Raw genomic sequence first — 25246 nt, 5'->3', positions numbered from 1 at the left:
ATTATCAGAGAGATTGGCTGAAGGGAAGGGAAGCCCATTCCAGGTATGGGAATCTGGGTAGGCAAAGGAAGAGGGAAGAAAGTAGGAGGTTGAATAGTGCTTTAGTTTTCTTATCTGTCAGATGAGCATCATACACCTGTACTATCTCTCTGTTTTGCAGTGAGGTGAATAAGTGCTTTGTAAACCCTAAATAGAGATAGGTGTGTGTGTGTGTGTGTGTGTGTGTGTGTGTGTGTGTGTGTGTGTGTGTACACAAGGTGTCTGTTCTTACTGCAAGTCCTCAAAGGCCGGGCCACAATATTATCTGGAGCATGCTGCCAGTTAACCAAGCAGCAGCCAAAGGAAACTTCTAGATGAAGTAAGGCAGGGCTTCCCAAGAAGGAGAAAATGAAAGGCTTAATTAAAACGACTAATAAACCTAAAAAGAAGGGAAGAAAGGAAGAAAGAAACGTGGTTGTTTATGTATTTTTAAATGAAGTGTTCCAACCCCTGAAAGTCTGTAGTGATGGTGGCAGCGGGTGGGCAGGGTGGTGTGATCTGTGGGTTTCCCAGCAATGCTAAATTGAATCAAATTAAGAAAAACATTTTCCAAGTGCAAGTAAAATATCTGTTTAATTAGATCATAAAAAGGGAATTAAAAGTAATATTTTGTAGCATGGTAATTACTGCTTTTTTTTTTTTTTTTGAAGGCAAGAGGTCTCTCTCAGTTGGTTGGCTTATATTTCCACTGTCTGGCTCTACTCTTTGCCATTCATCCCCCTCCCAACAAGATATCATTGAGGTGCCATATTGGCTTGGCCTAGGTGGAAGAAATGATCTTGGACAAGGTCCTTTTCTCTGTCGGGGCTTTTGTTTTTCTCTCCTGTAACATGAGGAAGTTGAAATAGATGGTTTCTAAGGTCTCTTTTATAGCTTAAAGTTGGGCTTTCTTACCCCAGAATGGAAGCTAGCATTTATTTGCCTTAGTTTGTCCATCTCCACAAGAACTTGTCCATTGCTACTTCTCTCCCCCTTTCTGACCTTTGGTGAAGGGAAGAAGACAGGGAAGGAGGGGCAGTGTGTGAGTATAACAGGAAAGAAAGGGCAGAGTACATCAATAGAGGGAATGCTTCGACTTCCTGTTTCTGCCATGTTTTATGCTCTAATGGCTATGGTGGACCGTTATTTTAACTTAATAAAGCCTTGCTTTAGTCCAGAAAAAGTAATGGGAAATATAGGACAAATAGTAAGCAAGATACTGGATGTTGGCCCTGAGATCAAGAACTGGTTTCAAGTTTTGACTTTTCTGGTGATGTGACCTTGGGGGGAAATTCTTTTTGGGGCTCAGCTTCTGAATCTATAAAATGGGGAAAACAATACTTGCCAATAAGCATTTCTTTTCTCACACAGTTGTTGTAAGGAAGATACTTTGTAAATTATAAAGCACATAGTTGGAGGTATTATTTCCTTGTTTTGTCATTGCTCTCTTTATTGCTAAAATCTTGAACTAGATGTTTGTAAAGGACATTTCCAGCTCTAATAGGTAAGTTATACCTATTGATTTGGCTATTGTAGAGAGGCAGCACAATGCTAGGTTGGGAGTCAGGAAAACCATAGTTCAAAACCTAGCCTGAGGTGCTTAGAACTATGTGATCCTAGGTAAATCACTTTGTCTTCATCTGGCTCAGTTTCCTTATCTGTAAACTGGGGATAATAATGGCACTTATCTACCAATGCTGCTGGATGATTAGATGAGATATTTGTAAAACACTTTGTAAACTTAAAAAAACCCCAAAAAACTATGGGAATGCTAGTTCTGATATTCCATGCTCTGTGTTCTACTACCCTTTCCAGCGCTGATGTTCTGTGTTCTAAGAGGCCCCTTCTAGTGTGCATTTGATGGTTATTTGAGGAGGTGTGGAAACGGTGAGGGCATGTGAGGAAATTCTTGTTGGAGACAAAGGTTGGACAAGACAGCATCATTTAAGGAAATCAGCTTGGTTCAGTGGAACGGTAACAGATGTGAAGTCATATAGGAACTGAGTTTGGATGCTGGCCCTGCAGCTTACTACCTGTGTGAACATGAGCAAATCTCTTCCCTGCTTTGGGTCTTAAATTTCCGGTCTGTAAAGAGAGTTTGATTAGATGGATTTCCAAGGTCTTTTCCATCTGTGAGCCCTACAGTCAGTATCCAGAGCATGAACTTTCTGAAAGGATAGATTTCCAGATGGGAGGTGGGAGAATTTGAAAGCCTACATTGAATTTCCAGATGCCTCTCTGCTTCCTCTCTGGCTGATTGGGTTGGGACCAAAAATGAATGGTTGTAAGTGAGGGTGGAAGGAGGATTCCTTGGTGGGTTTCACAGTGGAAAAGAGCCAACTTTCAGGTGTCTGACTTAAACACATTCTTTCCTGCTTGGTTGGCTGGGGTTGTGGAGTGAAATGGTGATGGTGTTGGTGTTGGTGGTGGCAGCGTAGGCGAGTGAGGTTTGGGTCAGAGCCCAGAAGCTTTGTGAAAACAATCTGGACCCCCAGGGAATTAACTGGGGCTTTCCAAGGTCCTCTACACACAGATGAATAAACAGTAGGTTTAGAATCAGTAGAACTGGATTTGAATCCCAGCTTGGCTAGCTAGTTGATCCTGAGGAGCTCTGATTTCATGAGCTATAAGGGCTCTTCTAGTTCTAGATCCTATGGTCCTAAAGAATTGGAGGTTCCTTGGAGAGTATGGCACATGGTCCTAGGTCTAGGCCTTTCTGGGGCATCCCTAGGGAAGATCAGGTGACGAGGTGGCATTTAAAGGGGTTTAAAAGCAGAGCCCTACATTTAAATTCGATAGACGTGGACTTTCCATTCTTACAGCAGTGTGACAATAGGCCAGCAAGCCTCATTTTCCTTTGGGCTAATTCTAGACTATATCTCACAAGACTGTGGTGAGAAAAGTTGTCAAGGGGTAGAGGGTGTAATTATAATAGTAAATATTTATACCGTACTTACATATACAGCACATAGCACCAGCCACTTTATAGTTTCTCATTTGATCCTCAGAACAATCCTAAGAGGTGGGTGTTATTAGTATCCCCATTTTACAGATGAAGTAATTGAAGCAAAGAAAGGTTAGATGATGTTCCCAGGATCACATAACTATGTCTGAGTCTGGATTTGAATTCAGGTCTTCCTGATCCATTAGATGTACACTAAGGTACCTTTATGATCTTGGCTCTGTCACTCACTGCCTGTGTGACCATGGAGAAATTACTTTGCTGGGCCTCAGTTTCTCCATATATAAAATGAGGTGTCTAGGTGACTTGTAAGATCTCTTCTAGATCTAAATTTATGATCTTAAGTAATTGGAGGAAGAGATCCTTAACCAGGGGGAAGATCAGGAAAGGTTTCATCTAGAAGGTGGCACCTGAACTGAGACACTTAAAAGAAACCAAGGATGCTGGGATGAAGAGATGATGAAGAAAGACATTCTAAGCATGGCACAAAGGCTGATTTGTGGTCCAAGGACCTGCCCTCAAATCCTACATGTCACTTTTTTTTTTAAATTTTTTTATTATATATATATATATATTATAATATTATCCCTTGTATTCATTTTTCCAAATTACCCCCCCTCCCTCTATTCCCTCCCCCCGATGACAGGCAATCCCATACATTTTTACATGTCACTTATTTGAGGAACACCCTCTTTTTCCTCTGGTCTCAGTTTCCTCATCTAAATAAATGGGGAAATGTGTCTGTAAATAATCTTGAAGTCCAAAGGGAAGTCATCGAAGGGGAACTTGAGGCATGGTGCTTTCTCTTTGTTTTGGTGGTTGGTGTTCTGGTTGATTTTATAGGCATTATCCCTTCTGGGATACCTTCCCCCTCCTCAACCAAGTCTTTGTCATAGCTCCCAAGGGCAAGATTGACTCTGTGTTTGGAGGGGTCAGGAAGGGGAGTGGGATTTCCAAGTCTTTGAGACAGTACTGCCTCTGGGTGCCGTGGATGGCATGGGGAAGGGGTGATATCTTCACACCTGAGGAACTTTCAGGGTCTAAGTGTGTCCAATCTCATTATAAGGTCATTTTACTAGCTAATAACCTAAAAGTGGAAACTTGGGCTTGGGAGCTCAGGGGCCTCAAGCTTCTGATGAGCTGGGACAGTTACAGAGTGTAACTCTGTAGGGTGTAAATGAGCTGAGACCTCAGAGACCAGTGTTGCATGGCATACATATGGGAATTCATTAAACTCAGTTTGCAGCTTGTAAAACCTTCTCCCCAAGGGGATTTAGACTGACTGTCCCATGGCTGAGATATCTGGCTTATATTTTCTTTTTGTCTAGTCGAGGAATCATGGAATTTAAAGTTGAAAAAGATCTTAAAGATAATCTTATGATCAACTCCCCTCAGTTTACAAATGAGGAAAGGAGACCCAAGAGCATTTAAATGTCTTTCCCAAAATCACACAATTAGCCAGTAATAGGTACTGGAGGCAGTTAGATGCAGTAAATAGAGATTTTGGGCCTTGAAATCGGGAAGATGAGTTCAAATCCGGTTTCAGATACCTACTATATAACCCTGAATAAATCACATAACTTTTCTCTCTTTTTGGGGTGGGACAATTGGGGCTAAGTGACTTGTTCAAGCTCACACAGTAAGTATTAACTGCCTGACCCGAGATCGAATTTGAACTCTGATCCTCCTGACCCCAGTTTCAGTTCTCTACTCATTGTGTCATCTAGCTGTCCCCACTAGCTATTTCTTTTACAGTTAAATATATACTATTTTATTTTTCTCCAATCATATGCTAAGACAATTTTTTAAAACATTTTTTTTTTTAAATTTAGAGTTTTCAGTTCTACTTGCTCAGTGATGAAGAGCCATCTACATCCAGAGAGAGAACAGTGGGAACTGAGTGTGGACCACAACATAGCATTCTCACCCTCTTATTGTTTGCTTGCATTTTGTTTTCTTTTGCAGTTTTTTTCCCCTTCCTTCTTGATCTGATTTTTCTTTTTTCTTTTTTTAAATTATAGTTTTTATTGACAAAACATATGCATGGGTAATTTTTACAACATTGTCCTTTGCACTCACTTCTGTTCCAACTTTTCCCTTCCCTCCCTCCACCCCCTCCCCTAGATGGCAGGCAGTCTTATATATGTTAAGCATGTTAAAGTATATCCTAGATACAATAAGTGTGTGCAGATCCATATAGTTCTCTTGTGCACAAGAAAAATCATCTTCAGAAGGTAAAAATAACCTGGGAAAAAAAACAAAGATGCAAGTAGTCCACATTCATTTTCCAGTGTTCTTTCTCTGGGTGTAGCTGATTTTGAACATCATTGATCAATTGGAACTGAATTAGATCTTCTCTTTGTCGAGATATCCACTTCCATCAGAATACATCCTCACACAGTATTGTTGCTGAAATGTATAATGTTGATCTGATTTTTCTTGAGCAGCAAGATAACTGTATAAATATGTATATACATATATATATATGATTTAAAATATATTTTAACATATTTAATGTATTGGACTACCTGCCATCTAGGGGAGGGGATGGAGGGAAGGAGGGGAAAATTTGGAGGGTCAATGTTGAAAAATTACCCATGCATATGTTTTGTAAATTAAAAAAAAATAGAATTTTACATTCTATCCTTTCCTCTGCTTCCCCCTCCCTGAGATAGTAAGCAATTAGATACATATCATACATGTGTAATTGTATAAAACATTTCCATATCAATAATTTTGCACAAGAAGTTTCAAATTTAAAAAAAGGAATGAAAGAAAGTGAAAAATAGCATGCTTTATCTGTGTTCAGACAATATATCATTCTTTTTTCTGGAGGCAGATAGTATGTTTTATCATTAGTCCTTTGCGATTGTCTTGGATTATTGTATTGGTGAGAATACTAACTTTTATTCTTATTAGGTGTGGGATTTGAATCCAGGGACTCTGAGAGGTTCTGCCTATGACATTATTATTTAGTGTTTTGTTTATGACATTATTATACCTGTTTAGTTCAGAGAAGGCTACATGGTAGTTGGAGGGTTGCACTTGGAATGAAATAAACTGAATTCTTCAAATCCACCCTCAGATACCTGCTAATTATTATGGGCAATGGAGGTGGGTAGGACATTTCTAAGTTTCAGTTTCCAAGATGAAGATACTTGGGCTACTTGCCTCACCCAGGTGAGAGTAAGGGGAGTTTGAAAAGCTGTGTACAAAGTAATGTTCTATTTGGCAAAGTCAGGAACAATGTGGGGAAGGAGCAGAGTCAGATTTGGGTTTTTAATGTGGGGAAAACCTTCCTAATGGCTGAACTTCCCATGAGTGGAATGGATTTTCTTGGACGTTTCCTAACAGGCAGAAGGTGGGATGTTATAAAAGATTATCTGAGGTCTTTTAGGCTGTAGAGTGCTCCAAAATGCTCACCTCTCATCAAATAATGGGCATCAAATAAGTGTTTGTAGGATGGTGGTTTCTCCCCCTGCCTTCTCAGTTGTCTTCTATAGCCTGAGTTAGATCCTGGTGGGCACAGGACCAATCTCTTAGCCACCTTGGGAGGGGCAGAGGGATACTGTCGGGCCTCTGATCCAGAACCAGGCTTTGCTCAGAGCCTGCTTTCTGCTTCCCTTTCTCTCAGTCATAAAAGTGTGAGTGTGACTGGGGACTGGGAAGGGGCGGGGGGAGAGGAGGAGGGACACTCCTCAGAACAATGGAGCAGACTGCCTGCTGTGGAGAGCTGGGGGGAGGGTTGGGATGGGTGTGAGGAGCAGGACCTGCTGCCTTTTAAGCTGGGGCCTAATGGTCTTAACAGGGCATCCGGTATATTTCCTTTCCTCTTCACACCCACCCATTGGCTAGTTGGCTTTGGCCCCCCACTGTGGAAAAGACCTGTAGCTTGCAGCTGGCCCCTAGGGAGAGCTGGGGAGGAGGGCAGCAGCTGGCCAGCCCAGGGCAGCCTGAATTACAGCCTTGGAAAGAGAATTTCTCCCCAACAGGAAGAGATATTTCAATCTTTCTTCCAATACAGTTTATTTCTGGCTCTGACGCCTAGCTGGTGTTTTTCTGACTCTCTTCCAATTAGTGGAATTAAGAGGAAAACCAGAGGTGGATGGATATATACAGACTTTTGTGGTGTCAACGAGGGAGGAACCCTGGAGCTGTGGAAAGAGCCCTAGGCTAGGAGTTAGGCGTCCAGGGCTCTAAGGGAAGCTCACTGTGATGGTGGGCAAACAGACAAATTATTATCTCTCTGAGCTCCTAAATCCAGTCTCTAATGCATTCTATATGTGTGGTCTTGTTCAAATCATTTTTAAACTTCTCTAGCTTCAGTTTCCTCATCTGGAAATGTGGGGGTTGGACTATGTGGACTACATGGATTATGGAGGAGAGAACTCAGGGCCCCGAATCAGGACAAACCTGAATTCTTGAGTTCAAATCTGATCTAAGATGCCAGTTGTGTGTCTTTGGACAAGACAAAACTGCCTGCCTCAGTTTCTTCATTTGTAAAAATGAGGATAATAGTTTCTATCTCTTCCTAGGTTATGAGGATCAAATGGGATAATAACTGGAAAATGCTTAGCACAACATCTTGCACATAGTAGGTGCCATATTAGGTCAGCTAGTATTATTGTTTTGTTACTATTATTATATTAACTCTGAGTTCCCTTCCAGTTTTAACTTTACTAAGGACTCTTTTAGGTCTTAGGTTCCCTGTGACAATGTTTCTTCTGGCACTGATATTGTATCACAGATATTCTGTGTTACGATAGATCAAGGTTCCTCTTGGTTTGGACATTCTCTGTTCTGTGTCTAAGATTCTTGAGCAGAGATTATTTCATCCTTTTTGCATCTGTATCACAACATTTAGCATAGTGCCCAGCAGATAGTAGGTGGTTAATAATTGCTTGTTGATTAATTCTAAAGTCCCTCTCAGGTCTTCCACTCTGTTTTTTTGTTTTAAAGCCTTTCATTCATAGCTTTTCCATTCTGTGAATCTTTGAGGGGCCAGCTTCTTTCTAATGGGAGCTCTGCAAGAAGGTTTCCTTTTGTTAATGAGAGTATATTTCCCAAGGCAGACAGAGGGCTCTGTTTGATCTACCCCTGGCTTTTTGAACTTTGCAAACTTTCTATGGGATAGGAAAGAGGATTTTTAATCAGGACCAGAAGTCCTAGGGAACTTCAAAGGTAACATTAACTAAGTCCTCAATTCCCATTGAGTAGGGCCCTCTGGGAGATAGTCCAGGGCTCCACCTAGACTTGTAACAAGTCAGGGGCTCACCACCAGGCACCCCTAACAATTATAGATGAGTTTGAGTTAAACTGAACTGAATTGTAGCTTCCCTTTCATCCTTACACTGGCCAAAGGTTGGAAATTTCTTACTTTTAGGATTTTTGTGAAGGCTCTGGGATTGATTCTGTAGGCAGAGTTAGAAGACATTCACAATTAAATTGTAAATTTGCTGACAATAAGCTGACATCTTTCCATATCTTTGGTTCCTTAATTTTAGAGAGAAAAGTGTTTTCCTTAACAGCTATATTTGAAAACTGTTGGAAAGAGCACAGGGACCAGGAGACCCTTGGGCTAGTCCTGATGACTTTGCCAACTATGTGCTAGGATACCACAGAATATGATATTAGTTCTAAAATAACATCACAGGGCATTTGCTCCATGTCATATGTCATGGATTTCTTTGGCCTTTTTGGGAAATTGATTGACTGTCCCTTGGAATAATGTATATATGATATAAAATATATAGGATTACCAAATGAGTCAATTATAATGAAGTACATTTATTAAAAAATAGTTTTAAAAGTTCACAACTTAAGACCCTGACCTAGCTTGGATTCATTCATTTTACAAATGAAAAACCTTAGATGTAGGGAGGAGAGATGATTTACCTAAAGTCACAAAGATTTCAAACCAGCAGCTCTCTAGGGGAGAGGATTGGCTCACTTTTATATTTATATCCAGTACCTAGTACCATTTCTGGCACTTAATAGGTATTTATTAAATTAATTAGATATTTAGTAAATTGGTATTGATTGATGATCAATTAAATTATCATTTGAGAAGTCCCCTAATCTCTTAAACAAATTTTTAGGCATACTGTGATTTTTTTCCTAAACTTTATTCTCTGCAGTACATAATTTAGATCTATTTTATTTTCCAGTCTGCCCTTTGGGAGCTAGATTAGTTCTTTTCCATTACTCCCTTTGAGGAACTGGAAGGTTTGGAAAAGACTTGTTGGAGAAAATATTTCCTAGGATTTAGAGTTGGAAGAGAACTTTACAAATTTCTCATCGGGGTCCCCCTCTCCTCCCACCCTCCATTTTTTTCTGACAAAGATGTTGAGGCCCAGATTGGGGAAAACACTTACCCAAGGCCATGAAGATTTACGGCCAGGCCAGAACAAGAGACTGAATTTCCTGACTCTCAAATTAGTGGGGGTTTTTTTTGCCTTTTTTTATAACCCCAATTAAACTCAACTGCCTGCCAGAATTTCCTGACAGATAGTATTTCTGAACTGGTAACCTCAGAGCAAAACTCTGGCCCCATCACCCTATGCCCCTTACTCCGACTTGTCAAGCAAATTTGAGTCAGAGAGAATTGGAAGTTATTTGATAGGTATGGTTGTTAAATTGGTTTCTTGGGAATGTAGGTCATTATTGCACTTGGCCATGTGAATACCATGTGTTTCTTGTTCAACCAATTATATGAGAGTAGAAGAGTCAGGGCTGTAATTGGATTTTTCTGCTAGAAGAAGGGCTAAACAGAAACATATACATATGTGTGTGGGAGTGTGTATACATTTGTTATATACACACATACATAAACAGACACATGAAAATGTGTGTGTGTATATATATATACACATACATATATACATATATACACACACACACACACACACACACACATATATACATACACCCATCCTTCCATAATCCATATATACTCACACATGAGTCTATGGACTCATACATATACATATATACTACTAAGTGGCACAGTGGATAGAGTGCCTTTCAGTAAGAAAGACTTAGTTCAAGTATGACCCCACATTTACTAGCTGGGTGACCATAGGCAAATCACTTAAACCCTATTTATCTCAGTTTCCTCATCTGTAAAAGGAGGCGGAGAAGGAAAGAGCAAAACACTCCATTGTCTTTGTCAAGAAAACTCCAAATGGGATCATGAAGAGTTGGACATAACTTTAATGAATGAATGCTTTTTTTTCACCTTTATGTATACTTTTTATTTTGAAATTTACACAAACACATGCACATATTTATAAAGTCCAGTTATAATCACGACTCACAAACAAAATATTTTAGAACATTTTGACAAATCCATAGGTTTCATCAGATTGCCATAAATTAAGGACGCCTAGTCTAGATAATCTTAGGAAGGATGTGGGTGAGTTGGAGAACATCTGGAATTCAACCAAAGTGATGGAAGAATCACCTTGGTTAAAGTAACTTAGGATGGAGAAAAAAAGACCAAAGGGAGAAATAAATGTCTTTCAGTACTTGAAGGGCTGTCATGCTGAAGATCATTTCTGCTTGAAAAAATTCAAATTCAGGGGGAATGGATGAAGTTGGAGAAGCAGACTTTGCCTGGTAGACAGAAAAACTTGCTAGCAACATGAGCCCTCTTAAAGTGGAATGGGCTAAAAACTGGATAACCATTTTGTGATATATTGTGGGAGGAATTTTATTCAGGTTTAGGTTGTATTTGATGGCCTCTTAGGGCCCTTCCAATTCTGGAATTCTGTGATTGCTCTGGAAGAGGCTCCAAGCCTCCAAAGGAAGAACTGGTAATATCATCCTCTCCCCTGGTTTGCTGTGGTTTGCCAGAGCCTTAGGTTGTCTGGGAACATGTACAACACAGTCTTGTTAGTGGTTTCCAAAGGACAGTTAATTAAGAACACAAGTGAATGGATAGTTATTAAGGACACACCAAGCCCAGCTATTAAGCTCTGATAATTATTTTCACACTGGGTTTTTAAAAATGAAACATGCATGTAGCTTGTTAACTAGCTGTGGACTGCGGGAGTGTGAGAGGAGCCTCTGTGAGTGGCAGGTCCAGGTGTTTCCCTGTCTTTTCCTCTCCTGCCTTCATCAGGACTGATGTTTCTTTGTCTTTCCTCTTCTTTCTAGGACCCAAGAATTTCAGCTTTAATTCTTGACAGACTCCAAGTGCCTGAGTATCTCCAGAGGAATCGATTGGAAGGAGAGAGTCGTTGTGATGTGTGTGCCACACACTTGAACCAGCTTAAGCAAGAAGCCATCCAGATGGTCCAGGTGTCTTCCTGTCACGAGAAGCCTGACCACCTTCATGGTCCTGGGGCCTTGGCCCAATTGGCATCTCAGAACCTGGCCACCCATTGCTCCTTGGGTGGAGACTTGCCTTTAGCCTCAGGGCAATTAGGGAAGCAGCAGGCTTCCCTGTTCCCTGGGGCAGAGAGGAAAAAAGCTCTGGCATGGCCCCCAGGCTCTGGGGGCTTTCCTAACTCTAGTGTCCAAGTCACTGTGGCTCCCACAGGTCTTGGTGGTGCCTTGAGTTCCGTCACCATCCAGGCTCAGCAGTACCTAGAAGGCATGTGGAGTATCTCCAGAGTGAACAGCTTCCTCCCACCTGCTTGCCTGGTAAGTACTGGTAATTTTTGCCCAAGCCAGACCACACCAAGGAAAATCATTTGTTTGGTGCCTTAAGCAGTCACCACAGAAAAGATGGTTCAAACCCATGTTTCCTGAAAATGGCATGTTTTGTTAATTCTTCACATAGCTTCATCATGCAGAACAAAGCTCTTACTTTGCTCCTAAGCTAAAATAGATCCTAGGCAGGGTCAACAATAGTTTTACATAATACCTATCCCTCAAAAATATATTTTTAGTCTTTGAAAGTTCTTAATAAATGTTTATTGACTGACTGAAGTGTTGTCTCTCTTTTGGTTGGGTAAGACTCCCTTTTCTCTCTCTACATTGTAATATCACTCTGGTTCTTCCAAAAGTTGTAACATCATTTTTTATCCAATGTCAATACAGTTGTCAGTGGAAGTTTTTTAACCCTTGTTACAGGTCATATGGGAAGAAGCTGCATCTGAATGTGACTGGAGCTATTGGTTCACTGGTCCAAAATGAAAGGTGGTTTGGGCTCGACCATCTGGTAGAATAGACTGTTTTTGTAGTCTTAGAGAAATTGAATCTGTGTTCAGGCAGCTACTATTAGGACATAGGGCGGGGTATCACATGTTCTGGACATTAAAAGTAGTGTTTAGTAGCTAGATGTTGCAACCCGATGAGGACTTTTCTTTTCTGTGGCTAATGCTGTCTTTCTTGTGAGACTGGCAAAGATACTCTGAGTAGATTCTTCATTCAGTTAACTTCTACTTGTATGTCATAAATGCTTTCTTTAAGAAGAGAATCAGAAGGTGCTAGTCATGACAAGTATTGAACAACATAACAAAAATTGGAATTGACTGGATCTTAATGGACATTGAAATAACTGGTTATAGATTTCTAATTCATCTCTCAACAACCAAAATAAACACCAGATTGAAGAAAGGAAAACAGTGGAAAGATACTGTATGAAATTGCAATAGCTCTAATTAGACCTATTCAAACAAACTGTTGATACTGAAAAAAAGAAATGAATTAGGAAAAAAATTTTTTGATTCTGATGATTATTAATTTCAAGAGCCAATATGGTATAGTAGCTGGAGTACCAAACTACAATAAAGAGAGATATGAACTTGAATATAGTTTCTATTATTCTTGGTGTTAAGTTGCTTCAGTCATGTTTAATTCTTTGTGACTCCATTTGGAATTTTCTTGTCAGAGATACTGGAGTGATTTGTCATTTCTTTCTCCAGCTTATTTTACAGATGAGGAAACTGAGGCAGACAGAATAAAGTGACTTGCCCAGGATCACTCAGTGTCTAAGGCTGAATGTGAATTAAGGAAGAGAATTCTTAGCCCAATGTTCTATCCATTGAGCCACCTACCCATTAACTATTTTAGCATATGCAAACCACTTAACTTGTCTAAATCTCAGTTTTCCCATCTGTAAAACAGGTAACCACACCACTCAAAGCTATTGTGAAAGTTAGATGAGATAATGAGCATAAAGTTCACTGTAAACCATAAGGCATTACATATAAATGTCAGTTGTTATTATCATCATTTCCTTGGGAAAATTTAACTGATGTCAATCAATTGCCATAATAGGGAAGCCCAAAGAACCCAGAAACCACCTCAACAAATACATGCTTGATCTTGCCAGGTAAAGAGGCATTCCAAACAAGACCCACACCAATTTAGAGCAAATAAATGTTCATTTGCTGAACTTTATAGAAGAGAATAACAGAAGAATTTGGGTGCTCTCGTTTTATAAAACAGTAATAAAGACTACTGGCAAAGAAGGGGAAGAAGAATTTACAGAAAGCTTATTTGTAAACTAGATAATCCCAGATAGAAGAAAAATACAATTCAGTTTTGAAAGTCTTCAGATCTGTCTTTTAGTGGATTACATTGTTGTGTTTGCTTTAAATCCCTGAATTCTGTAGGATCTCATCAATAAAATTGATGGCTACTTAAAAGAGATTGGCTATTTATTATGCCATAAAGTAAAAAAGACAAGAAAAGGAAAATATATAAATCATCCAGACTTTGACATGCATTTGGATGAATAGCTCACTGAATTAGTCCAATAGTGTTAAGATGCCTAAACAAGGATTGTACCTAGACAGATTGCACCTAGACAGATCCCCAAATTGAATAAGAATAGGAGAATAGATTTGTTTGGATTTATAAAAGTGAGAATTACTTTTAATGTTTTCAAGAAGCTCTCTGACACAAATATCCATCTTTTCAGCTAGTCTTTTTAGGGGTAATCCCTATCCTAGCTAAGGATAATCTCCAAAGAATGATAATTGTAGGTGACCCAGAAAAAAATGAAGAAATGCTCAGTGGATATGAATATGTAGGCTGTGGCATGTTACCCATGGTCATTTTCATGTAAGAAGTGGCATGAGAAATATGATTAGGAAATTAATGTATAATCACAAAAGAAGATGAGCCAGTCATACAGAAAGAGCAAGAAATAAGACATGGACAGCATAAGTGTTGCACTGGTAACCAGAGAATGATCAAACACCTCAAAAGAGAAAGACTTTTATATATTGAGATAAATCTTCTGTGGGGAATTTCTGGGAGTACAGGCTGAGAAGGAAAGGGTGGATGGAAGGAGTGTTTGCATTGATATGATTGTACATCTATCAAAATATAAAGATTTTTTTGGATGTTGTGGAATTTCACTAGTCTTTCAATGCAGGGTTTTGTTTTATTTTGTTTTTTCCCCCCAGTTGAATTGTTGCCTAATCACATTTAACTCATTCTCTCACTGATATCTACACATAGTTATGTAGATCTACTTTGAAGAGTTAAAAACTCTGGAGAAGACAGAGCTGGATATGATTTCTTGTGAAACTCATAGTCTAGACAGGGAATAAAATTAGGATTCAGATAGCTATAATGAAGACAAGATACAAGAAAAGTTCTAAGTAGAAAATTTCTAATCTAATGCTCTTTAAATAGTTTACATGATTGATCTACCTCCTTTGTCAATCATTCCTTTCCTTGCTTTAGCTCATACTACTTCAAAAAAAATTAAATTACATCTTTTAAAGGAAAAAAAAATCACTTTATTCCTTTCCTACTTCATCCCCCATTGAAAGAAAATGAAAAAAGAAAAAGAAAACTCTAGTAACACTATACTCTGTCAAGTAAAACAAATTTATATATTTTTCTTGTCCATAAAATATATGTTTCAATCCTCTCTATAAGTCTTTCTCTTTTTTTGTCAGGAGACGGGAAGTATTTCATACTCTTTTTGCATGAAAACTCTCATTCAGGTACATTGTGATGGAAATGCTGAGGCCTAGAGAAAAGTGATTTGTTCTATATGGTATGGTAGTTACTATTAGGTCTTCTAATTTAAACTTGAATCTTCTGTTACAAAGCTAGTGCTAGGAAATTACAGAGGAAAGAAGGAACCTGTGTGTGTATGTAAACATTGACTGGACACCAGTCAATAGGCTTGTAGAAATGGATTATAAAAAGGTTGAAACAGCAGAAAATTCCCCATGTGGATCTAAAAGGATGAATAATACAGCAATAAATAGAGATTATAGGGGGTGAGAACTTTGGGGAGGAAGCAGCCTGAGAAAAGACAGGGACACAGGATATTGCTGCCTCAGTGCAAGGACTGTTTTTTTTTTTTTTTTTTTTTTTTTTTTTTTTTCTGGACTTGACCAGAATATAGCATTTATGCTTGAGCAAATACATTTGAAAAAAAATCTTCTTTTGTCTAAGATATTCATCTTGGGACGAAAACTGTGACGCTGGACAGAATCTTAGAAATGATTTACAGTCTAAATCCCTTATTTTACAGAGGGGAAAATGAAGAGCATCAGCCCTATCCTCAAGTAATCTCCCCAAGTCAAGGCAATTGAGTAAAGTGTGACTATAGTCAGAGGAGATAAGTTCAAGTCTTGAATCTGATGCTTAGTATCTGAGTGACCAAGTTACTTTTTCCCCTGGGCTTTCCTTTCCTCATCTTTTTAAAATAAAGGCACTGGACTAGATGTCCTCTGAGGTTTCAGCTCTGGAGCCATGATCCTAAGTGTTTATTACAATAATTGACTATCTTTGTTTCAGTCTTTCAATGATAATAACAGCATCTGGATCATATTTGAGAGTCATCTCATTTGGGGCAGTTCAATATGAGGGGAGGCATGAAAAGTAGATTTGAGTCTGGACCCCATTATTTATTATCTTCTTGATCTTCAACAAGTCACTTATTTTGGTTTTCTCCTTTGTTGCCCTCAGTTTCTTCATTTTTATGTGAAATCTATGATTCCACAGATTACCAACTTGTCTATATTTTATATCCTAGATCTTTGCCATGGGGATTGAGACTTTAAGTCTAGTTAACTCTTATAGGGCAGAGAACTCATCTCTGTTAACTTCACATTGTTCTCTTCCTTGTTTTAAATTGTGAACAAATACTCATCTATATATCTTACCTTTTGAGGAAACTCCCTCTCCAATGTTTATCCCCTATGGTTCTCCATTTGTAGTTGGAGAAGTTCAGGGTCACACTATTTCTATATGTCAGATGCAGGTCTTCTATTGTTATATGAGGCTGCCTCTTTCTAAAGAGCAGTAGTGAGGATTAAATGAGGCAATATGTATAAAGTATCTTATAAACTGTAAAGTGTGATATAATTAAACTCCAGATGTTTCCATTCCTCCTCACCCCCCCCCCCCCACAACATAGTTGTTCCTCATGTCTGGAATTCTCTTTCTCCTCTAAGTCCCAGCTTAAAATCCCACCTTCTTCAGGGAGCCTTCTCCAACCCCTCTTAATTATAGGGTTATCCCTCTTTTAATTAATTCTGATCTGTCCTGTGTGTAGCTTACTTTGTATATATTTGTTTGTATGTTGTCTGCCCCATTAAATTGTAAGTTCCTTGAGATCAGGAATTGTCTTTTGTATCCTTAGGATTTAGTACAATGATTGGCATAATAGATTTATTGAATTGAAAATTAATTAGAAATTGGAAAATGTTTTGAAAATTACTTAGAATTGAAAATGTTTATTGAATTGAATTGAAATGGAATTAGATAGTAAGTTCCAAGAATGCAGGACTATGCTTATTTAAACTTCATCTCTCCCCACTCCTGGGATAGTCCTCTCCCTTTTTCCCCTCACAGAGTCAGTGCTTAACAAATATTTGTTGCTGTTGGATTCATCTTCATTCCAGCCCTGGGAAGAAGGGAGGGAAGAGATCAGAGATTATAGGATTACATATTTACAGCTGGAAGGAAATTTAGAGACAATCAGATCTCACCCTCTCACTTTAATAATGAGGAAACACTGGGGGGGGGGGGGGGAAGGAAAAAAAAAGGGAGATGGTAAGTGATTTGACCAGCCACACCATTTTTCAGATTGGAAAAAATGAGGCTCAGCAATTCCAGTGACTTGCTCATCCTTCAGCCTCAGCCTAACAACAACAACAACAAAATCATTAGTTTTGTAAGGTTAAATCTTATAGGTTGTAAGGTTGTTAGGCTTTTGAGGCACTTTCCCTCATGTGTGATAAATGCAAAGAAGAAATACTAGAAAGAGCTATGTGATTGGTTAAAGATGGGGATGACAGAGAAATTACTTTCAGCTTGGGGTAGAAGAAATTTGGAAGGAAGAATTTCAGGATTTGGAAGATGGGAGGTAATTTAGTCCAAATCAATCTAGTCTAGTTCCTTCATTTTACAGGTGAGCAAACTGAGGCCTAGAGAAGTTAAATATTTTGCTCAAAATCACACAGGTAGTTGTGTACTTCAACAGATAAGATAGGCAGAAGTGTCCATTATAAGTCTAGAGGATGGCATAAACAAAGATGCCTTTTTTTTTTATTCAATTATCTATATTGACTTGGGTAGATTACTTAAATTGTTTGGGCCTTCAACTGTAAAATGAAGGGCCTTTAGGGTCTGTACCAATTGTAAATAGATTATCATTATTGATTTGGAAAGGACTTAGAATCCATTCTTTTGATTCCCTCATTTTATTGTTGAGTAATATGAGATAAAGCTAGAAAAGAAAAAGAGATTAAGATTAGAATTTCCTGATATAGTTGAAAAAGAGTAGTTTTCAAAGGAAGAGTTCTAAGCTATCAAACCACATGAAAAAAATGCTCTAGATCATTAAAAATGAGAGAAATATAAATTAGACCAACTCTGAGGTTGTCCCTTATACCCAATCACATTGTTAAAGATGACAAAGAAGAAAGATTCTAATTGTTGTAGGGGGTGTGAAAGAATAGGCACATTCATGCATTGATTGGTAGAGTTGTGAACTGGTGACAGTCTGCAAAACAATTTGAAACTCTTCCCCCAAAGTCACTAATCTATATTTATGCCCTTTGGCCCACTACATCCTTAGGAGATCCAAGAAAGAAGAAAAAGACCTATAAATACAAAAATTATTATAGCAGCTCTTTTTGTAATGGCAAAGAATTGAAAACTACGGAGGTTTCCATCGGCTAGAAAAATTTGAACAAATTGTGGTTTATGAATGTAATGGAATATCATTTCATGTTAAAGGACAGTTGGAGAAACTTGAAGTTTGTAAGAATTATCATAGAGTGAAGGGGTAAAGAGGTAGCATAGTGGATAGATTGCTGACCTGGAACCAAAAAAAAAGATTTCCTGAGTCTTGAATCTGGCCTCAGATATTTACTAGTTGTGAGAACCTGGGCAAGTCACTAAATCCTGCTTTTTTCAGTTTCCTCACCTATAAAATGAGCTGTAAAAGGACATGGCAAAGCATTCTAGTATCTTTGCTAAGATAACTTCAAATGAGGGCACGGACAGTCAAATATTACTGAAAAATGACTCCCCAACAATGTAGAGCAAAGGAACCAGAACCAGGTTAACAATGAAATAATAATTTTTAGGACCAATGATAAAATATGCTACACCCCTCCTAACAAGGAGCTGATAGATTGAAACTGCAGAAAGAGACATCAATTATGGATAGGCCAGTGTGGAAATTTGCTTTTCTTGACTATACATATTTGTTACAAGTGTTTTCTTTTTTCTTTTTCTTTTTTCCCTAGTGAGGGTAGATGAAAGTCTTCCTCCTATGCCCTAAAAAGAAAAAAAGGCCAGAAGAATCTCATACAATCAGGACAGCTTTGAAAGTTACATGTTGAATTTATCATATACTTAAAAATGAAAACTAAACTTTACCCAATAGACATTTGTTATTTCATGTATTATCTGCTGTTTTTCTGTTCTGCAATGTATATGGAAGTGTTGATTTTATTGGGTGTTTGTTAAATTCAGAATAGAAATAAAAATAAACCTAAAAAAGAAAGAAAAACCAGGATGGGTGAGGGAGGCAATTGCATTACAGAGGTTCTTGAATATTGGAAATATTCCTTTTCCACTTCCTTGAGATTTTATTTGGCCTATTATTATCCTTCCTCTTCCTCTCCTACTTTAATCATTGATATTGATAGAGAGCTAGGAAGCTGCCCCATATCTTTGTGTTGAAATTCAAAACAAGGGAGAGAGAATTGAGATTTTGTTTGCATTCCTCACATGCTGCTAAACATTCCCTAAAATGACGCTTTGACTGGGGAAGGCAGGATTAGATTAGGGTCCCTGATGAATAAAGTCATAAGGCATGGATTATGGGTTTGATGGAAAGACATAAAACGTGGTCCTTTAAGCCTTATTCTTCTTTTCTATGCTGTTTTACCGGAGCCACTGACTTTATTTCAGCTTGTGTTGGTATGTGTGTTATGTGTGTGTTTGGGGGGAGGGAGTTGGAAAGAGGATCGGATAATGGATTTATAATTAGAGAACAGTCACAGTAATCAATGATGGTATTATTAAGGATATAAATAGAACTTTAGGCCTCAGATGAGGTAATTTCCTGCTATGTCCAGGGATCAATAATTAGAACTAGCCCTGGAATGTTAAAATACCTCTCTGAAGACTTTAGAATTAAATACTTTGGTGCAGACAGCCCCATGAATTTCCCTTTCTTCATTGTATTGTCCATAAACAGTTGTATGTTTTTTTATTACTAACAAGGGTAATAGAAAATAGTTTTTTGGGGGTGGGGAGACCTGTGATCCAGGGTCTCTTTCTGAGAATAGGGGAGCTATTGAGATGCCAATGTGGTTTGTCCTAATGGACAAATTCATCTTTTCTAATAAGAACAATCAATGATAATGATGACAGTGAGTGCAACAGTGACATGCATTTTTAATAAAGATTTAAGGTTTACAAAGTACTTTCCTCACAATAATAATGTTGTTTTAAAAAAATGACTGTGGATCATGCAAGAAATGACTTCTCTCCTTGGGGAAAATCAGGGTTGGGTTAAGACCACTGGTGAATAAGTGATATTCTTATTTCCTCCTGTGGAGGGAAGGATACCAGTCTCCTCATCTCTGTTTTTGTAGAGAAGAAAACTGAGACTCAGAGTTATTGGTGTGACTTGACGTAATAGAAAAGAACACTTAGATTTGAATCCCTAGCTCCCTAGTAATTAGTTGAGTCATTAACCTCTCTGGGTCTCCTCCTCACCTGTGAAATCTTCTCTAAGGCTTCTTTGAGTTCTAAATGCCTTCCCTAGAGAAACAGAGGGGAAGTAGATAGGTCAGCTTCCGTAGATTACCCACCTGTGTGGGTCAGTAATCTGCATGGATAATTCTGCACATTGGATGAAATCATAGGTTCTGGCTGGACCCCTCCAAAAAACAAAAAGTCTTGCCCCAGGGCACCCATCTAGTAGGTGTTGAAGGGGGGATAATAGCAGTTCACAATTGTGTTATGCTTTATAGTTACAAAGCACTGTACAGACATGATCTCATTTAATTCTGATAATAGCTTTGGTGTTCTGGGGGCCTTTCTTCATGGGAAGCCCAGGGAAACAGATTCATTCATGCACCCAACAAATATTTAACTTCCTACTGTGTGGGTCCTGAATTGACATTCTCCTCTGCTGTCTCACCATGCATGACATGGAGGTGAACTTGGCTCTTCTAAGTTAAATTCTAGCCACTATGTGGTACAGTGGATAGAGCTCTGGGCCTGGAATCAGGAAGACCTGAGTCTGGCCTCAGATACCTACTAACTGGGTTACTTTGGTTTGCCTCAGTTTCCTTATCTGTGCAGTGGGGATAATAATAGCATCTACCTCCTAAGGGTTGCTGTGAAGATCAAATGAAATCGTATTTGTAAAGTGTTTTGCAAAACCCTGAAGCACTACGTAAATGCTAACTATTAGGCTGAGGAGTATAGGCCCAGACATGAAAGGGATGCTTGTATTTTTCTGAGTACACATCTGGCTAAGTATGGAGAGGCTCTCTTTTATAAGGTTGCTTACCAGGAGATTGATGTTTTTGGCCACAGCCATTCACGGAGAACAATCATTGCAACATTTAAAAAAAACATTTATTAAGCACCTACTGTGTGCCAGTCAGAGGAAGTATATGTGTGAGTATGTGCCTGCATACTCAGTAGGAGCACACAGATTCTAGACCTGAAGCAGTCTAGGTAGCCCCCAACCAGTTTGGGGGTTAGACCTCATTGGTCTTGGTGATGTCCTGGGGAGAGACCTGATGAGGGATTAATCGATCCTTCTTCCCTGTCAAGGAATGTCTGCTCTAGATCCTAATCCTGATGTTGATTGCTTATTATCCCCTGGATTAGAGGGGTGGATTGAGCCTGTATACTTGAGTCTGTGTAAAGGCTAAATGGTTCTGACTGGCCTCAGTGACAGCCTGCTAAATTGGGGACACTGAATTGAGCCTTTACAGAGTAATAGGACATCAAAGTCAAGGACAGATAGGGGAGATAATAAGCAAAGTCCTGGGAATGGGAGAGAATGATGTATGAGATGTATTCAGAGAATATAGTCTTGTAGAAAATGTTGGGAGAGGCTTGTTTTAAAAAGAACATTAGATTCTTTTGGGTTATGAGGGAGTTGAGCTCTATTACATCTTCTGTGACTGTCACTTTGATTATCTATGTCCCTTTTTTCTTTTAAGGACCGAATTTTTCCTACATTAAAATATATGAATTTGAGGGAAGAGTTAGACTGGAAAGTTTCCAGGAATTCTGTGGTTCTGTGATTTCAAGACTCTTCCAACCGTCGTTTTGTGATTCTTAACAACTCATTTCTGCTCTGCCATTTTATGTTCTGGATTCACAAAGCCCCTCCCACCTCAGACATTGTGTTTTATGTTCTAAGACCCCTCGCTGCTCTTACATTCTATGTTCTGTGATCCTAAAACTGCTTCCAACACTGATGTTCTATATTCTATGTTCTAAGGTCCCTTTCTACTCTCACGGTGTGTTCTAGGTTTCTTAGGGTACTTCCAGTTCTCATATTCTATGTTCAAAGGCTCCTTCCTATTCTCACACTCTGTGTTCTAGGTTTCTAGCTCTGACATTCTTTATTCTCTATTTTGCTTTTAAAGCCTTTACAAACCTGATCCCTTCCTACCTTTCTAGTCTAATTACACTTTACTCCCAATTGACCTCATTCCTTTCATTAGATACTCCATTTCCCAATCCCATCTTTCCCTCCTGACCTGCAACTTCTCTAGCTTTCTTCCTCTCTCAGCTAACATTTTACCTTATGTAAGACTTTCCCAGTTCTGTTTAATATCAATGCCTTCTGCCTCTGTCTTCTCTGTTAGTTGATGTTGCTTGTTTTCCCCTCTCCCTTCGTAGATAAGTGAGGACTGGGTTTTTGCCTTTATCTCCAGAGATTAGCACAGACCTTGGCACATTTTGTAATTGTTCAGTCATTCAGTCACGTCCTACTCTTAGTGATCCTATGGACCATACTGTTCTTGGGGTTTTCTTGAAAAGATACTGGAATGGTTTGCCATTTCCTTCTCCAGGGGAGTAAGGTGAACAGATAAGTGACTTGATCAGGATTACACAGCTAATAAGTGACTGAGGCTGGATTTAAATTCAGTTCCTCCAGGTCTAGGACTCTTTCCATTGAGCCACCTAGCTGCCTCAAATACTTGTTGTTTTGACTTTACTAGACTTCTGTGATTTAAGACCCATTTTAGCTTTGACTTTTTCATTTTTGTTTTATGATTCCAAATCCCCCAGCTCTGATATCCTATGAATCTGAGTTTGTAAAGACAGAAATATTCTTGTAGTGCATTTTGTGACTGGGAGGAGTTTGGGGGTTGCAAAGCAGCTGTTTCAGCCATAGGGCCAGGTGTTCATCCCTGGGGTCTCTGTGGGAGGTTTACAATAGGGGCAGCTCAGAAAACTACCAGTACTCCTCAAACAGGGATCATCTATCCAGCAGTGCCTTGTTTAAAAAAAAAAAAAAAAAAGTCTGGGATTGCTTAAAATTGATCCCCTCCCCCACATTCTCCTCCTCTTTCATGTTCCTTGTCTTATATGGCACCAGGTGGAAGCTGGAGGGAGGCAACAAAGTTCCAGCTTGTGAAAAACTCCATTTTCACTGGTTTGTGAAATTCTTCTTGAAAGAGAGCCTCCCAATTTCCTCAAGTGGGTAAACAGTTCCTTTTCTTTTTTGATTAAAGGGATAGCTAACATGAGACGAGAAGAGGTGTAGTGCTCAGTTCACAGAGGCACGTTTAAAAACATTTAAAATAAGTTCGGTATCCAACTTTCCATACTAATGGCTAATCCTAGGATGTCCAAGATGGAATTACCTTTGGGGATTGTTTATTCTAGTCCCCATTATTGTAGTGGAAAGAACATTAGACTCAAAGGCAGAAATTCTAGATTTAAATCCCTATTCTTGCCATTTATGAGCTTTGCGATTTAGAGTTTGGCCTGGCATCAGGAAGACCCCAGCCTCAGACACTTTCTAGTGATATGACCCTGTTTGGCTCAGTTTCCTTATCTGCAAAATGAGCTGGAAAAGGAAATGGCAAACCACGCCAGTATCTTTGCTAAGAAAACCTCAAATGGGGGACATGGAGAGTCTCACATAACCAAAAAACTACTGAATAAACAATCTCCAGCAGGTCATTTTACTTCTAATCCTCAAATTCATCATCTGTAAAATGATATTGTTATCCAGTCTTTCTTGTATTCAATATTCAATATTCCAAATTCTAGATTCCTCCTAGCTCTGCCATTCTGTGTTTTATGTTCTTAGGGGATAAAAATGTAAATTATGTCTGAGAAGAGTAGATCTGGGTTTATATGAGCCAATCTCAATCTTGAGGACTTTTCAGGAGAAGTCATTTTAGGTTCCTGCTCCATCCAGTTTTGATGAAGAATTTCTCCCCCCCCCCCCCAAAATCTATTTCTCCTGGGAACATCCTAGGGATCAGGAACTGTTTTCTATCTTTCTTTCTTTGTATCCCCAATTCTTAGCACAGAGCCTGGTATATTATAGGTGCTTAGTAAGTACGTGATTCCTGTTTCTCTGCATATAAACTCATAGCACTCATGAAAGACTATAATTCTTCAAAACTCGGGTACAGAATAAATAGTGGCATAGTAGACAATCCCAAACCTTGGTTCAGCCTAGACATGTTTATTTTGCTATTAGAATGTCTTATCTGGAGTTTGTTTGTTTTTAGGCAGATTTTCCTTCCTAACGGGGTTTGGCTTAGGGTGTTATCTGGAGTTTTCTGAGGGCAGTTGTCTATGAGCCAAAGATGGGCTGGACCTGGGGTATATTAAGTGTTAGTGATTATCCAGCTAAGTACTGGGAAGAGAATATAGGCACATTATATGGATCACTGAGAATCAACTCCTCCCTGCTGGCCCATGATCTTCAAGGAAATGTGCTTTTTTCAGTTTCTTCCTGTCCCAACTGAGAAATAGTTGAAATAACCCAAAAACAAATATAGTAGACCTATTAGCTGGGGGACACTTGCCTAGTGACCTCAACTGACTGAGCTAGCTGAAAGTCCCACAAGGAAAAGAAAGAGGCATCTGAGATTAGAAAGTTCTTATATTGCTTTTTGGTCAATGTTCTCTCTATAACCCCATTTGGAGTTTTCTTGGCAAAGATACTTGAGTGATTTGTCATTTCCTTCTTCTGCTCATTTTTACAGATGAAGAAATTGAGACAAATTGGGGTAAGTGCCTTGCTCAGGGTCACACAGCTAGTGTCTTAAGGCAAAATTTGAGCTCAGGCATTGTTTCCATTGAACCACCTAGCTGCCCTAAAGTTCCTATACTTTGTTCTTTGGAGAAGTCTCTGGTTTTCTCTTTAAGCCTATTGAATCTAATTCTCCATAAGATTCTAGATAGATTTAAGGTTTGTTCTCCAATCTTGGGACAATTTAAGAGAGAGGCTGTTATTGATGAGTAAATTGAGGGCAGCAGAAAGTGACAGTTAATAGCTTGATAATGAAGGAGGAGACAAAAATACTATAAAAATATGTAAAAAACCTCAGGAAGCATCACTACCTAGGGAAATTCAGTGTAGGAGTAAATAGTCTCACTGGGCTCTAAAGGCATTCCTGTTTTTCTTCTTAATATAATAACTGATAATTATAATGATAAAAGCACTTAGAGACACTTCTCCCTCCTCAGTTTTACAAATGGGAAAATTGGAGGAGAAAAAAAGAAAGGAAGTGACTTGTGCACTTGATAAGTAGCTGAACTGGATTTTCAAATGAAGATTTCTGTGTCTAAATCTAGATCTGTTACCTTTGTTCTATTTAT

General features: G+C 38.9%; 1 protein-coding gene across 3 annotated transcripts in view; it reads left to right on the top strand.

Moving 5' to 3' along the window:
• KIF26A (kinesin family member 26A) overlaps positions 1-25246 on the top strand; it is a 170619-nt gene that overhangs the window by 53646 nt on the left and 91727 nt on the right. For all 3 annotated transcript variants that reach the window (XM_074291055.1, XM_074291054.1, XM_074291056.1), the window contains exon 3: positions 11138-11626. In XM_074291055.1, the coding sequence (XP_074147156.1) occupies positions 11138-11626 (489 nt within the window). The remainder of the gene's footprint in view (positions 1-11137; positions 11627-25246) is intronic.

This window comes from Sminthopsis crassicaudata, chromosome 2 (genome assembly GCF_048593235.1).
Source record: "Sminthopsis crassicaudata isolate SCR6 chromosome 2, ASM4859323v1, whole genome shotgun sequence".
In the NCBI taxonomy this organism is placed as follows: Eukaryota; Metazoa; Chordata; class Mammalia; order Dasyuromorphia; family Dasyuridae; genus Sminthopsis; species Sminthopsis crassicaudata.
This window is presented reverse-complemented; position numbering and strand designations above follow the sequence as displayed.